This window comes from Myotis brandtii, unplaced genomic scaffold, assembly GCF_000412655.1.
Source record: "Myotis brandtii unplaced genomic scaffold, ASM41265v1 scaffold931, whole genome shotgun sequence".
Taxonomy (NCBI): domain Eukaryota; kingdom Metazoa; phylum Chordata; class Mammalia; order Chiroptera; family Vespertilionidae; genus Myotis; species Myotis brandtii.
Window position 1 is genome coordinate 1344578 of NW_005371843.1, and position 16826 is coordinate 1361403.

Below are 16826 nucleotides of genomic sequence, written 5' to 3' on the forward strand. Positions count from 1 at the left end.
GATAAGGTATTAAATTGTCAGCTCATGTACTGAGCAGAAGGCGTCTCTATCGTCTCTGTTCCTTGGAATGTTTCTACTGACCTGCACCCTTGATTATTTAGTTCAGAGATAATTTTCAATAAACTCTTGTCACTTGAAAATAAACAATCTGGACAATGTAGGGTCCGTTTGGAATACTGACAAGATAAACAACCAAGGATGTGTCTTCTTCTCTTTGCAGGCCGTTTTGGAATGTGTGCTCCAGAGACTTCACTTTCTTCCCCAAAGAGAAGATTTTATTTCAAATAAAGCTGTTTACTTGGCACCTCTGGGCAACCCTTTTTGGAAGAGCCACAGCCATGGGTGGCTTTGGAGTCTCACCTCGAAGGCACAAGTTCATCCTGCTCGTGCTGTTTCTTTTGCACATTCCGAGTCTGGGTCTGGACATGGAAAGTCATCCTACCACTGAAGTCTGTGCCACACACACCATTTCACCAGGACCCAAAGGTAAGGCAGGAAAAGTAAACTTTCCATCTCTAATAAGGAGGCTGTCTTCCTTCAGCTCTCAGCCCCATTCTAGCTCTCAATGACTTTCTCTTCTCTCCTCGCTAGTTCCTTCCATTTTTCATCTATTTTGGAAAATCAATGACCTATTATTTTTAAATCTCCCTTGATGTTAGGTAAGAGAATATTAGGAGGGGATGGGCCCGCAGAGGAGGGATGTGATGGAACTGATCCAGGGCAGGGGGACATTTCCGTGTTGCTCTAGAGGAAGACACACTAGCAAGATACTAGTATTCAGGAATCCTTTCCTTTAAAGCCCAACTCCTTTCTCATGCTGTGCTGCTAAAGCCACTAGGCAAAAGCTCAGTGAAGTAAATAGTAAACCTTTTGAATATTTCATAAATGAATGGGCTGCTGGGTTCCAATGCAGAGGAAAAGTTTTGTCGAGGATTGGAGGTAGTATGCAAATGAACATTTCTTTATTTGAAAGCAAAGTCTTTGGGACCAAGTGCCTTCAGCTGAGGGATGATAGAACATTGCAAGATTTTTTTCAAGTGGAGCCAAGGTCTAACTGTGCTTCAAGCAACTGGTTGATGAAAAGTGCTGCTGTTTTCCTGGTTTCAGCTCTGACCCTTTGGTTCTGAAAGTGGTCACTGCAGTACAAATTGGTGCTCTCTCATTAGTAATTCATGCGCTGTTTCTCCAGGCTATAGGGCAGAAGAATTACAGCTGCTTAAAATTTTAAGTAGAAAAGGGGTCTTTAAAAAAAAATCCTGGAAATGCATCGCCCTATGCTTGTCAGTTATTTAAATGTGTATTGCTTAAAGTGCATTTTTCTTAATCAGTGAATTAATTTCCTCATAAGATTGCAATCCAAGTTTTAACCTTTGCTACCACAAAATGAATGCAGGGGGAACAATGAGACCTTGGGGCTTCCTAATAATTTCTTGGGTGAATTAATGAATAATCTGAGGGCAAATGTTTAGAAAAGAAAGTTTTGATGAGAAGTAAAGTGTTTACTTAAAACCATTACTGAACTTTCCATAGAATATAGGAAACTTTGTATTACTCCTAGGGTATCATGGAGAATGCTGAAAATTAACACTTCCCCTGTTCCTGCAAATAGGAGAATCCACTTAGTAGTAGAACTGTTAAAATGTTTTTCTTGTAGAGAAACTGCAGTTTTCAAACTGGAAGAAGAATGGACAAAGTGTTGTTAAAATAATGTCCAAAATATAATGTTCAACAATTCTATTCATTCCAATTCAGTGAACATATATTGAATATACACTAAGTGCCAAGCATTCTTTTCAGCACAAGAATATGCTTAATATGCATTAAATACTATATATTAATGTCATGAGTGATGAAGAGATACATATATGATTTAGGAGGGAGATCAGAGGGTAACTAATATTTGTTAGATGCCAGTAGGGTGTCTACCATAAGAGTGTGTACCCTCATTTCTTTGCTTAATAGAAAACATCTCCATTCACATTAGAAACTCTATTAAGATTTCAAACAATGGAAACCTCTGTAACACTCTTTCTGAGCCTGTGTGGAAATCATGAGATCATTACAAGCCAGGAATGTGACAGAGTGAAGAAGTGAGTGCTCCTGGGGAAGAAAGGTTTGGGGATTTCTTACAAACCCTGTGTTCCAGAACCAAGTCTGTTAAGAACCCAATTTGATTGCTTCTTATTCCCCCAGAGCCTGGGGGCTTTTCATCCAATGGACTCTAAGTTCCTTTCTTATTAAAGACATCCCATGATTCTGGAATGTACTGACTACCTACTATGTGCCAAGCATCATGTGAGATGCTAAAGGTTTCCAACTAAGGAAGAACTTGAACTTGTCCTAGAACTTATATCTACATTTCCAGCTGGGGATTAGATTGCAAACTCTTGGCATCAGGGCCCAGCTAGCTGTGTGTGTGTGTGTGTGTGTGTGTGTGTGTGTGTGTGTGTGTGTGTGAATTGTCTATGTGCACATGGTGCAACATGAGCATAGTCACTACTATCCTGCCTCTGCTCTGGGCACCGTCTAAATGTGTGCACAATAACAAATAAGACATTTTCTTCTCTCAAGATATAAACTGCCATCTACCCTACCTGGTCCTTTCATCAACATGGTGATAGTCCCTCCCCACTCCTGAACAAGGCAGATTTGTATACTTAGCTCTACAAAGTGAAGGGGCGGGAGGGAAATACAAAAAGACAAAGTTTGATGGCCAAGTAAACATTTTAAAGGGCTGTTATTTCTGCTCAATACATTATTTCTAAGATCAAGCTGTTCTATACTCTTCCCCATGGCTCGTCATCGTAATTCATATTTACCAGCAGTGAGCTCAGAAACTTCTATACTCAAACAGACAATACAAGGAGTTTTCCCCACATTCATTTGTAGAGCCTGGGAACTAAAAAATTACTTAGCATTGCAGGTGAAAAACCAGTTAGGTTAACCCCTCATATAATATGTTGCCCAATATAGAGACACCATATTTCACTGCATTATTTCCCAAGCGTGACTAGATTCAACCTGTTTGGTCTTCAGGATATTATTACATCTATTTATGCTTATTTGTAAAATGGACCTTAATCATAGACCTATTTTTAAAATAATGTAAGATAATCACTATAAACTTAAAGCTGTATAGACATCGTAAGTAGGTACTTAAATTCTGTTTATCTTTCCTTCCTCTCCCTATGTAAGTCTGTTGGCTAACAATTTTGAGATAAGAATTATTCCAGTTATCAAAAATTCTTTGTGTAAAGCTACCTTTATTTTTATTTCTTTGCCTTCAATTTGTTATTTTATTCTGCTTAGTAGGTAAATGTTTTTGGTGGGTTGTTTTGTTTTGTTTTTTCCTACCTTGGTAGTTTCTTTAAACAATTTATGTGAAATTCTGACCTCTAGTGGTTTTACTTAAAAACAACAATGACAAGAAATTTTAACAGAATATGTTAAAAAGAATTTTAAAACCAATAAGAAATATTGAGCCCTAACCGGTTTGGCTCCGTGGATAGAGCATCGGCCTGCGGACTCAAGGGTCCTGGGTTCAATTCCGGTCAAGGGCATGTACCTTGGTTGCGGGCACATCCCCAGTAGGGAGTGTGCAGGAGGCAGCTGATCGATGTTTCTCTCTCATCGATGTTTCTAACTCTCTATCCCTCTCCCTTCCTCTCTGTAAAAAATCAGTAAAATATATTTTAAAAAAAGAAATATTCAGGTGATGCTTTACAATTTCTAATGACCTTTAAGATACATTATCTTGTTTAATTGCTCTTTGAGGTAGTAATTACTTTAAACTTAAAGATAAGGAAACTATCAGTGAGGCCAAGCAAAGTGCCCAAGGTCTTTCAAGTAGATATAGTCTAGTCATGCAACTTGAACTTTATCTCTACCTTCTGGCTCTGGGTCCAGTGTCATTCCATGACATCCACTGGTTTATGTTAGAATCCAGTTTGAAGACAGTCCACTGCCCCTTTTTTGATAAGAAATGGATAAGGCAGTACCTAAGAACATGGAGCTCATGTAACCTCTCGGCCCAACATTATACTGCATGCCAAAACATGTTGAAAGTGATGACATGCCTCCTCTTTGATAATTAACTTCACTAGTTTGTTTGGAAACTAATGATATTTTGCCCTATTGAATATTTTGGCTTTTGCTAGCTTTTTAGTTTAGCAGCTCTTTCTTTCAGTGACATCTGTATGTGCATGGCCTAAAAGGTCCTTTGTAATCCATTTTGCTTCTCCCTACTTCTTCCAGGTCATTTAAAACCACTTTTCAAAAGATGTTTGCTCCGGGCATCCTTGCTTTGTCTCTCACCTCTGACCCTGGAACTTTGCATTTGATGTTCCCTCTGTTTGGCCCAGTCTTACTGCAGATGTTCCCAAGGAGAGTTCTGCCTTCAATCATTCAGGTTTTAGCTCAAATGCCATTTGCACAGTGAGGCCCTGCCTGACTATCCATTCACTCTCTACCATAGTTCCCAAGACATTTTATTATTTTAAAGGACTTACTACTAAATGAAAATCTCGTGTGTGTGTGTGTGTGTGTGTGTGTATAAGCTTTTTTTAAATGCAATATTTCTTTTTTTTAAAATGCAAGCTTCTAGGATGCAGGGACCCTGTCCATCTTGTTGAGTGTGCTTTCCTACTGCCTAGAATAGTTCCTGACACATAGTGGGTGCTCAGTAAGTATTTTTGGTGACATAAATGAATCCTAATTATCTAAGATCCCCCAACATTTTAGCTCATGGCTCTGACCTATTCACTCAGCTCCTTAATGCTCTCCATGTTTGCCCTGCATTTTCAAAGAAAGGACTGCTCCTTTTATGCAAATGCTTCCAAAAGGAGGACTGATCCTGAGGATGCACTATTTCTTTAGTGATCAAAGAACTTCCCCATTAGTGGCCACCAATTTTCTGCAAGTACAAGGGTAGCATGGCTTCCCTGATGCCCCTGTCTCAGCCTAGCCTGGCCACTAGCTTGATGCCACTTCCCTCAGTAAGGAAGGTTTTCCATTGACTGCATCTGAGGACATGACAGCTCCTACGAATCACTGTTATGACTCCTCCACACACGTGGCCTGTGATAAACTCATGGGGCTAGGATAATCTCTCTTCTTTTCAGCGCGACTCCAATGACATCCTCCACCATAGTTGTAGGAGCAGTAATGCTAATACATTGAATAGTTGCCATTCGCCTTTGTACTATGTGAGTGCTTTACAGCCATTTTAAAATTTAATTACCTCAAAAAAATTTAATTACCTCAACAAACACAGAGAAAAACTCACACATTATAATTACCATTTGACAGATGAAGAAACTGAGATTCAGAACGATTAAGTCACTAGCCTAAGGCCACCCAGTTGGAAGGTGGCAGGTTGGAACTCCATCCTGTTACAGTTGAACTCCATGCCTTGATCAGCTCGCTAACCCTGCTCATCGGCCAGTGTGGACTGCCCCACAGTACTTTCTGGGACTGCCTGAAATAGCTACTTTAGCTTTTGCTTAAAGTTCTTACTGGTCCTTATGAAGCTCATGCATGGGTAGACCAGGTGACCCACGCAAGTGCCCGACAATAAGATGTGCGCACAGCTTTGCCATGAGGGAAGCCTTGTAGAGCCCCCTTCCATCTTCTGAAATGATTTCCTTCTCCACAAACCCCTTAACCTCTGGAAAATGAACTTCCATCTGGCCATCCAGCATTTTACTGATTGTGGCTCTGGGCCCCAGCAAGTGACACAACTTGAGTTATTCCCAGGAGTCCCCCAGCCTCCAAACAGGATGTCTCATGACTTCCCCAAATGGATGGCCAGAAATACCTGGATCACTTTTACACTCAAATTGGCATCTCACTACCTGTAAAGTGACTTTCAGATATAATTTAATTTAACCCCAGTTATTTTTACGTTTGTGAAAACTAAAGCCCAGAGAGGTAACAGACCATGTTCTATCTACATCACACAGCTGCTCATTGGAGGCAAGGCTGCAACTAGAGCTTCTGTTCCAGTTTCCCCAGCCAATCATTGTTCCCCTCCGCCATATTATACCATTGCCCTCATGTCTCATCATTCCCATTAAGCGTGAAATGATCCTTCCTTCAGTTTTATAAATTAACATTAGAAAAGAAGTTCTGTGAGGTCAATGTATAAACACGCCGCAGAATTGTTTTAACTCGGTCACCTTGATATAATTTAAGCTGCTAATTTCTTTCTGGTGCCTTTATCAGAGAGGTTAAGCAAGTAGTTATTTTTGAAAAACCTTTATATTAATTGTAGTAATTAACTGGATTCATTCATTTTGAGTTTTAATATATATTTTATGCATAAGGACAGACCAAAAATTTAAGTGGCTTGTCTTTTTTTAACTTTATATTTCAATGTGTGGGTGTTCTGAAACATTTTTTTCCCTCTCCTTTTTTTTTTCCCTCTGGGTAGATGCCAAAAACACATTTCAAGGTTATGTCAGGAGGGAAAGAATAAAATGTGGGCAAAGTGTGGGCAATGATGAGTCAGGAAGTACTCATTTGTGGAAATGACAAAAGAAATTTGTTTCATTTTAGTAAAGGTGCATCCTTTATCAATGCCATCTCTCTGACCAACTCTCTCACATAATAACTTGGCTATATATCAATCTCTACTAGGGACCATACTAACAGGTACTTGCATGTTGGTAAAGATCATGGGCTTTGGAGACAGAAGGTATGGTTTCAAATTTGAGTTCTACCACTTTCTATCTGTGTGATCTTAAGCTTTAATGTCCCCATTTTTTTAAAATGTTGATAATGATACTACCGGTATCAAATACTTATTTTGAAAATTAAAACCTATTTACCATATAGATTAGCTGTTAGGGTTTTTTCATTAGCTTCCATTGCTATTACTGCTCACCATAGGCTTCCTCTATTTTCACATCCCTTAAAGAAAGGTTCATAGATTATATAGATGGGTCAATAAATAGAAATCTACCAGGGAAATGCCACTGTCTCTGCTCCTTGCTGCAATTTCCTGAGTATTTTTAGTCCTGTTGCAAAGTCAACTTTTATTTATCAATAGCTCACAAACTTGAGAGCACCTATTCTCTTTACTAACGTTGCCTTTTTTCTGTAGTTCTGCAACTGAGCCTAGTACTCCTTATCAGTAAAATGGGAATAATAACCTTATAAATACCCTAGGGATGCAATCACATTAAATGAGTTATTTCACATAAAATCAAGCCTCAGTTTTCTCATCAACAACATGGCATGATAAATATTGTGTGACTACTTCATAGGGTTATGTTGAGGAGAAATGAGTTAAGCCACATAAAGCACTAAACACAGTCCTTGACACATTGTCAAGGACTTTGTAAATATTAGCAAACCATACACTAGCAAAACTCAAGGGAGAATGAGAATGTTTTTTTCCTGTTTTTTGTTTGTTTGTTTGTTTGTTTGGGGGGGGTTGTTGTTGTTCTTTTTTCTTCCTTTACAGACTACTTCCCTTTAGCTACTGTCTGTGCCCCAGACAGACAGTTCTATTGGCCTTAGGGTTATTCACAATACATGTAGATGTCTCTCACTCTTCACATTTGTGTTTCTACTTCTGGAAATGTTCTCAGTTCTGTCAGAAATGATTTTATTTGGCTTCCCTCATCTTTTCCAGATATTCCAACCCATAACCAGTCCGTATGGTTTTTACACTACATATTTGATTTGCAATACCCCATAATTTTACAAATTTTTTTAAAATTGTATTTTATAGCTTTCTCAGCTCTTCCATAAAAGAGTTGCAAATATACACAGTAAAAACCTGACATTCAGAAACTCAAATGAAGCAGCATCTAAATAAGTTCATTGTTTTCAAATTATTTTCTATGATTGTTCTTGATTTGAAAACTTTGGAAGCATCATTTCAGGTCTCTTGTGGCCACTTGACCATACTTGTATCTGTTAAAGAAATGATACAAACATACATCTTCAGAATTTACAAAGGGTTTATCCATTGTTCTGCTTTAGCTCCACTTACATACTATAGGAATTATTATCCCTATTTAAAGAGAAAGAAACTAAAGCACACCACTCCTACATGTGATCTGACTGCACAGCTATAAGCAAGTATTCTGGGGAGAAATCCTCTGCTCATTCTACCTCCCTAACTATGTAGGAAGTAACCCTAATTGACTCAGCCAATGAGATGCGCTAAGATCCCTTAAGTGAGACAATATCATCTCAGGCAAAATCAACCATATCTTAATAAGACAGGTTAGACATACTGATGATACCAAATTCCTTGAAGAGGCGACTCATTGTTCTCTGCACTTGAAGAACTTCTAAATTCTGAGGGTCATTTATGTGACCTCACCCAGGGATGAGTGTAAGTTCAAGATATTAATAGTATTGGGTGGAGTCAGAAATAGTTTAAATGGTGTTGTTCTGCCTGGCCTGAGGTGACAAGTATCTAAAAAAAATTGTTTTTGACATTCTTAGCCAAAAGTTGACAAAGATGTCATCTTTCATCAGACCATATGCTACGTGGCCAAATGACACGACAGCCAAAAGGAGGAGGCCTATATGTCGAATGGGAAGTTGGGAGATGGAGTGTGGTAGCAAGTGTGATAGTATGCTCCAGACCAAAGTGAAAGTCTCCAAAGGGACTGAGGACTTTGAAATACCTTAGAGGAGGGTCTCTGGAACTGAAGATATCAAAACAATTTATCAGTGCTGCCCTAGCACTTGAAGAGCAAGGCCAGACAATGCTACCCATGACTGTGGGGCAAAGCCAGTACTAGACCGCAGACACAGGTCAGATACACTGGAATAAAACTCACATAGAGTGTTCAAAGGAAAGGGATATGACCTACTTTCCTAGGTTGGAGCACACCTAAGGTGACATTTTATTCTTCAAAGTAAAATGGGCTCAAAATTTTGATTAATATATACGTATATATGACTTTTCATGATCCAAGAAGCCAATACCATGTTATTATTCTAATGTGGCCCAACCATACTAATATACAACTTCTTCTTGCTCCCTCTTTCTGCTTCTATAATATTGTATTGAATAGATGAGTGTATGCAAAACAAACATTTCCAGCATTTACTGCTGCCAACGTGTTCCTGTACCTGCTTATAAGGCTTTATTAGTGGGAAATGACTCTCCAAAATGCATATTACTGCCTGTTCTCCTATATCTCTTTCTGTCTTACTTTTTGGAATTAGAATATGGGTGGGGTGGGAGGTTAGGACCCAGTACTCTTCTATATAAAAAACCATCATTAATACAACCAAGTTATTGATTCAATTTTCTGGTGAGTATAGATGGAGTCTTGGAGTGGGGTGGCCAATGGAAGAGGAACTGTTATCCTACCTCTTTTTAGGTAAATAGGATCAATTTTTTAATAAGGTAGAGCATAGAATTATTTTCCCTATTCTAGCTCCAATGGATTTAATGTAAATAGAAACTCGATACACTTTGTTAATCCAGTTTTCATTGTACTTTGGTTTTCCCTCCTCCTCCTCTTCCTCCTCCTCCTTCTTTTCCTCCTTCTCCTCCTCCTGTTCCTCCTCCTCCTTTCCCTTCTTCTTCTCCTTCTCCTTCTCCTTCTCCTTCTCCTTCTCCTTCTCCTTCTCCTTCTTCTTCTTAGTTTTCATAGCTATTTTCTAGAAGTTGTGAGATTGTATCAAGTCTTACCAGCCAAATAACAGTTTAAACCAGAGAAGCCAATGGAAGTTTTTGAGTAGGAGAATGAAATAATTAGAAATATTATTTATTAATTAATAATATTTTTAATTCTTTCTGTAAAAAAATATTGTTTTCCTGGCAAATAAATCTCTTGGCAGAGTTGAAGGTAGACTAAAGGATGTGAGAAGGTCCTGATGGGATATGCATTAAAAACAAGAGATGGATTAGGGCTACTGAGATATGGAGAAAGGGGTAGGATGTTAGAGGGGTCTTTCAGAAGAAAAATTGTCAGGTTATTATGAGTTCTAAATTTTGTTTGAGCTGCCTGTGGACATTCAGATGGAAAAGTCCATAGACAGCTGGAAATGGGTACTATAAATATTTCTTAGGCATGTCTTCTCTAAAAAAGCTAAACACACGACCTATATAGTCTTGACTCAGAATTTTTCTATTTTGTGATAGTCAACAGTCAGGACACTTCCATTCTCAATGAGTTTTGGGATGCCCATGGATTGGGATATTGATGTATAGTAATAGCATAGTTATCACTTATATTCAATGACAATGCTGCTCTTTTTTTTAAAAAAATGTTTCTGTCCCACTTTTTACTGAAAGGAATTTTAGACAATATTGTATGTCACAGCTTTAGAGTGTTGTAAACATTTCAATGCCAGGACACAAATCTCTGCAAGCAAAAACAGGCATCAGCCAGGAAGGTGCAAATCTGCACAACCAAGGAATGGGCTAAAAGAGGCCTGGCTTCCCATTGGCGTCTGTTTTCTTATCCCTCTAATGTTGAGCAATTAGAAATTCTAGATGGCCTATTGGATGATACTGTCATAATGCGCTACTTCTCGAGTGTGTACTGCATTCAACCCTTCGCCGGCAATACCACATCCGCTCCTCTCAAACACCCTGAGGGAGATATTTCACTATTCTGATTTTCTAATGAGGAAACAGGCTTAAAGAATTTGTGTGGGTTACTAAAGTCTCTCAGCCAGTGAGTGATGGAGCCAAGACTTGAACTAAGCACTCGGATCCCACAGCCCATGCTCCTAACCACTACAGTGTATTGCAGAAGCATGCCACCTAGTCCTGGATGGATGGGTTTTTCCTAGCATTTGTTTCTACTGACTTGGCTCTGAATGCATTTTAATAATGAATGATATATGAAAGCAGCAGAAAAACTGCCCAACAAACCTTAATGTTGTATTTTTCATTAAGTACAATGTTAGTTGTTTGTTTTTTTTCCTTCCCTGTTACTCAGACATGCAATGACTGCAAAAGACTTGCAGGCCCAAAGTAGTAATTTTTTAAAAAACCAAATAAGCCTGAATACAAAGAGAAGGTGCTTTGTAATTCAAGTAGAAAAGATTGTAGGATTCTTGAAATCCTGACCTTTTTTTTCTTTTTTCTTTTTTGGCTAGGTTGCACAGGGATGAGTTGAAGGGCGAATGAAGTTCATGGGTCCCTAGAATTGAATGGACACAAATAAGGGACTAGTTGACATTATGGTCATTCACATTAATAATCCAGCTTAGGCCATAGAAAGCACCCAATAAATACTAGCTCTTACCATTATTGACAGTGATATTACTACCAGATAAATTAATCACAATATATCTCCTTCAGATGGCATTTTCTTGCATTTGTTTAGCACATTAATATTGAAAAAGCACTTTCATTTTATTTCCCTATTTGATATGTTATCTTGTCATCTGAGGAGATGTAAGTAAAAGCATAGTCTCTTCAGCCCCACGTCATTGATCTTTCTGAAGGCTCACCTTGGTAGATACCAACAAAACACGCAGCAATTTCCCTTTCATAACACTCATGATATTTATAACATCTTGTGCTTCCTTCCCACAAACTTTTTAAAAAATATATATTTTATTGATTTTTTTATAGAGAGGAAGGGAGAGGGATAGAGAGTTAGAAACATCAATGAGAGAGAAACATCGATCAGCTGCCTCCTGCACACCCCCTACTGGGGATGTGCCCGCAACCAAGGTACATGCCCTTGACCGGAATCGAACCTAGGACCCCTCAGTCCGCAGGCTGACGCTCTATCCACTGAGCCAAACCGGTCAGGGCCCTTCCCACAAACTTTTAAGCTTAGATCATGTCTTATGAGATATGGTGTTATGCCCCTAGAGCCCAACCAGACTTGATAGCTAGTAGAAATTTGATAAATGTTTGTTCAAGGAATGAATGAAAAAACTGTGAAGTGTTGAACGACTCTTGAGAACAAATAAAGAGCAGAATATCGGCCCTTATCACAAAGAACATACACGCTAACTAGCTTATATTAATACAAAAAATTATATAAAATGCATTTTTAAATAATGCTTCGAGGCAGCAATTAGGAAGCAGTAACAAGGAACCATATGGTGAATTGCCAAGGAAATAATTCTGTCAATAAATTCAGAGAATTTAGAATTTAATTTCAGACAAGACTCATGGGTAGTATTTATAAGGGGAAAGAAGGCCACAATTCCTTTATATAATTTATGGTATTTTTAATTTCAAGAGTATTTCATGCTTGTTGTAACACATAACATTTATAAAGATGTACAAAATATACACAAAAGACCCTTCCCTTTCCAGACCCACTTCTTCCATGTAATCATCATCAATGGCTTGGCATTAACATTTATCTTTATACCAGAGGCCCGGTGCACGGATTCATGCACTGGTGGGGTTTCTCAGCCTGGCCTGTGCCCTCTCGCAATCCTGGACCCCTCAGGGGATTTTGGAGGCCTGGTGCACAGATTCAGCCCGATCCCCGCAGGCCAGGCCAAGGGACCCCACTGGTACACGAATCGTGCACCAGGCCTCTAGTATGCATATAAGATCTTTGGTTAATCTCTTCCTGCTCTCTCCCCTTCCCTCTGAGATTCATCAGTCTGTTCCATGTTTCTATGTCTGTTCATTGAGCGTCTGCTCCCTGGTGGTCAGTGTGCATCATGGCTACCGGTCGAATGGTCAAATGGTCACTTAGGCTTTTATATATATAGATTTATTTTACTTACTTATTCTTTGCTTTAAACAGGATCATCTGTGGGTGATTCTCTAAGAGACGTTCTTTACACAGTGTAACACAGAGCTCACTCTTCTTCCCAAGGTTTTTTTCAACTCATCTCATTACTTTTAGTAGCTGCATCATATTCTTCCTTGTATTTTCATCAATCTCATGATGACAAATTTTAAGGTTTCTTATGTTTGTTTGTTTTTTGCCACTCTAAACCAATATTTTCATATATACATTTGTTCTTACAGTTATTCCCATCAAATAGGTTTCTAAGGTAAAATAAGGGTGTGGTAATTATGGAAAGATTATTTTCCAGAAATATTTTAGCCATTTACATTGCTTAAAACAATGACCTTTCTGTATATATGGCATCTTTGGATGCAACTAGTCTTTTAAAATTATTAAATCTGAAGGCAAACTCTGACAGACATTGACATATATACTTTTTTTTTTTTTTTACTAATAGTGAGTCTGGACTTTTTTATCTATTATTGTTTATATTTGTATTGCATATTTTTATTTCATCTATTGTCTTTCTTCAAAAACAATTTGCAAAAGCTCTTTGCATATTAAGAATATTGAGCATTTTTATGTCTTGGTGATTGATTTTTTCCTTTGTCTATCACATATTTGTTTATAAACTTTATACAGGGTGGCGAAAAGTAGGTTTACAGTTGTTTGTGTAGAAAATAATACAATTATTAATGAATAATAATGCAAGAATAAACTCTTCGTTTCACATAAACCTACTTTTGCCCCACCCTGTATGTTTATGCGGCACCTTTTATCATGTAAAAAAATTTCACTTCTTATATGGACATATATGTCTACATTTTATTTTATAACTTCTGTTTTATTTCTCTGAGGAGATAAATTTCAAACAAAAAGAAGAGCATAAGCCTTTCCCTGGAGGCACAAATATAAAGACATTTTGATGAACAATGAATAAACAAGTTGGACAGGAATCGAAGTTATGCAGGTCAGTGTCAGAAAATAATGCCAGAAAATTTCATTGAAACTGATTTGTGAAGGCCTAAATGCTAGACTAATTAGTTTGGACATGGCTGTAAACACAAAGGAACTACTGAAATGTTTTGAATGGGGCAGTTTGGAAAACTGAAATTCAGATCCAAGGAGACCAGTATTCCAGCAACTATTGAACAGGCCCTATTCTAGGCACTGCAAGTCACCAGTGAGTAAAACACCATGGATGATCATTGAGGGATCACTTGCACGGAACAGAAGCATGGGGACTCTAAAAGGTAAAATAAAGGCAGTAGGAATGGGCGGAAAAAGAAAAGATGGACGTGAGAAAAATTAAGAATCAATATGGGAGTGAAGAAGAAAAACGGTCAAAGCCAATTTGGATATTGAGTCTGAAAGATGAGAGCACGGCAGTGTTATCAGTAACACGGGCAAATTAGAAGAGGAAACAAAAGATATGGGGTGGAGGGAGTAGTAGAGACAGGGAGTTGTGTATTTGCCTGTGCTGCCTTACTAGATTCTAAACAATCACAGACATCCCAGCAGACTAAAGTCAATTCATTAATCAGCCATTATTGAGAATGACATTTCAATCAATTACTAATTTATTTAACTGTATTGTCATTAAGCTCACATTTACCCAACTTGTCTTTAAGTATATTATTCTTTCATTTTGAAAACCTTTATTGAGGAAGCACCTATTGTATCTCAGACCCTGTGCCAAGTCCTGGAGATACAAAAAAAAATCATATCTCATCCCTGATCTGTCCCATTGCCTATGACACTGTGTGGTGGACACTATGAAGTATGAAGGGAATGCCCTTCAGAGAATAAGATTAATCCTGACTGTTGGAGAGGGAGATAAGCAGGAAAGGCTGTACTGAGGAGATTCCTGGGTAGAGGAGGTGACTCAAGAGTTGAACCTACATGGGGCATGGAGTTGGATAGAAGATAAAAATCCACATTAACTTTTGAGAACATTCTGCCTGAATAGAATGACAAATTTTTATTTTAGCTTATTTTCTTTTTCTCTTACCTTAAGATGTAAATTTATTCTGTGGAGCTCAGTGTAAGAGAACTCATTTACTTCTTCCTGAGAAAGAATTAGGAAAAGTTTAGGGGTGGGTGAGTAGAGTGAGGTGTTTCCTTTTTTATGTTCCCATAGTAGGTATGCTTCCAGCATTTGCCACAGTAACTATGGGCTTACATGTCCATCATCTCCAGAGGTTTTGATCTCCTCATAACAAGGCTCTTATTCTCCTCATCTGTGTCTAATAGTTATATAAGTAAAGAAACTTGTGTTTGCAAGTGAAAAAAAAAAAACAAGCACAAACCAAACTTAAACTAGTTAAACAAACAAGCCAAGGAGAGAAGTAGACTCACATGATAGGGAGGAACTCAAGCTGAGCTATGTTTAGATTCGAGTGATGTGTTCAGGACTCAGTCTTCACACCTTGGTTCTGCTTTTCTCTCTAATGACTAATGTTTATGAAGGTTCGCCCTTTGTAGTGATTCAGATACTTCAATGATAGTCTATCCTTCCTACCACCCCTGCAGAAAAAGCAAGTTTCCATTTTAAAAAAAAGTTATAACTGCTTGATTTACTGAGAAGACTTACCTACAAATTGAGACTTATTGGCTCGTATTGGGTCACATGTCATTGTTGAACCCATTACTGTGAACAGGGTTTAAACCACATGGGTGGAGAATAAGCAAGTGTGGTTTCCTATGGGAAATTGTGGTGCTTTTACCAGCAGCACAGGTAGAGGATACCAGATAGGCCCAAGCCACAGCCTTATTCTCCTAATCTGTGTCTAATAGTTATGTGAGTAAAGAAACTTGTGTTTGCAAGTGAAAAAAAACCAAGCACAAACCAAACTTAAACTAGTTAATCAAACAAACAAGCCAAGGAGAGAAGTAGACTCACATAATAGGGAGGAACTCAAGGCGAGCTATGTTCAGATTCGAGTGATGTGTTCAGGACTCGGTCTTCACACCTTGGTTCTGCTTTTCTCTGTAATGACTAATGTTCATGAAGGTTCGCCCTTTGTAGTGATTCAGATAGATACTTCAATGATAGTCTATCCTTCCTACCACCCCTGCAGAAAAAGCAAGTTTCCATTTTTTTAAAAAGTTATAACTGCTTGATTTACTGAGAAGACTTACCTACAAATTGAGACTTATTGGCTCGTATTGGGTCACATGTCATTGTTGAACCCATTACTGTGAACAGGGTTTAAACCACATGGGTGGAGAATAAGCAAGTGTGGTTTCCTTATGGGAAATGTGGTGCTTTTACCAGCAGCACAGGTAGAGGATACCAGATAGGCCCAAGCCACAGATGCCCACTGTGTACTCAATATGCAGTAAATCAGTAAGGGCACACTCAATGCAAGAAATTTCCCTATGAACTTTGCCATCCATAATATCACTTAATCTTCAGGTAACTCCATGAGAAAAGTACAACTATCTCAATTTTCCAGGATAGGAAACTGAAGCACAAAGGAAAATAATTTAGTATAAAATATAAGAGGTGTTACTGTGAATTAGTTTGCTAGGACTGCCTCAACAAAATACTACAAACTGGGTGGCTTAAACAACAAAAATGTATTGTCTTACAGTTGTGGAGCCTAGATGTCCAAGCTTAAGGAGTTGGAAGATTTGGTCTCTCTTGGCTTTCATATAGTTGCCTTCTCACTGTGTCCTCACATGGCCTTTTTAGGGATGTGTGCACACAGCCTCATGTGTCCGTCTTTGTGTGTTCAAGTTTGCTCTTGTCATAGGGACACCAGTGAGATTGAGTTAGGACATCCCTAACAGCCACAACTTGATCGCTTCTTTAAAAGCCGTATCTTTAAATATAGTCATATTCTGAAGTACTGGGGGCTAGGGCTTCAACATATGAATTTGGGGGGAGAGGACACAATTCGGCTCATAATAGGCTACAAAACTGTTCTGTCCATTCATGGAGCTTCCAGAGGGAACTTGAATGAGTGTCCTGCCACTCATTCCAGTTGAATAAGCCTGTGGTTCTGAAGGCTGAGTCCCTTGGCAAACGGCATCCTGGTTAAGAGCTGCTGCTATCTCCTGCACAAGACTCTTCCTGGGTGGGACAGCCTTTCTCCCTAAAGGCATGCAGTTTCCTATGGTCTAAGA

The 16826-nt window shown here is 38.5% G+C and overlaps 1 protein-coding gene across 1 annotated transcript in view; it reads left to right on the plus strand.

Annotated features, from left to right (window-relative positions):
* The first annotated feature begins 227 nt into the window (after positions 1–227).
* The window catches only part of COLEC10 (collectin sub-family member 10 (C-type lectin)), a 40277-nt gene continuing 23678 nt past the window's right edge, over positions 228–16826 (plus strand). Inside the window, exon 1 of the mRNA XM_005885858.2 lies at positions 228–486. Within this exon, the coding sequence (XP_005885920.1) occupies positions 339–486 (148 nt within the window). The 5' untranslated portion in view covers positions 228–338. The remainder of the gene's footprint in view (positions 487–16826) is intronic.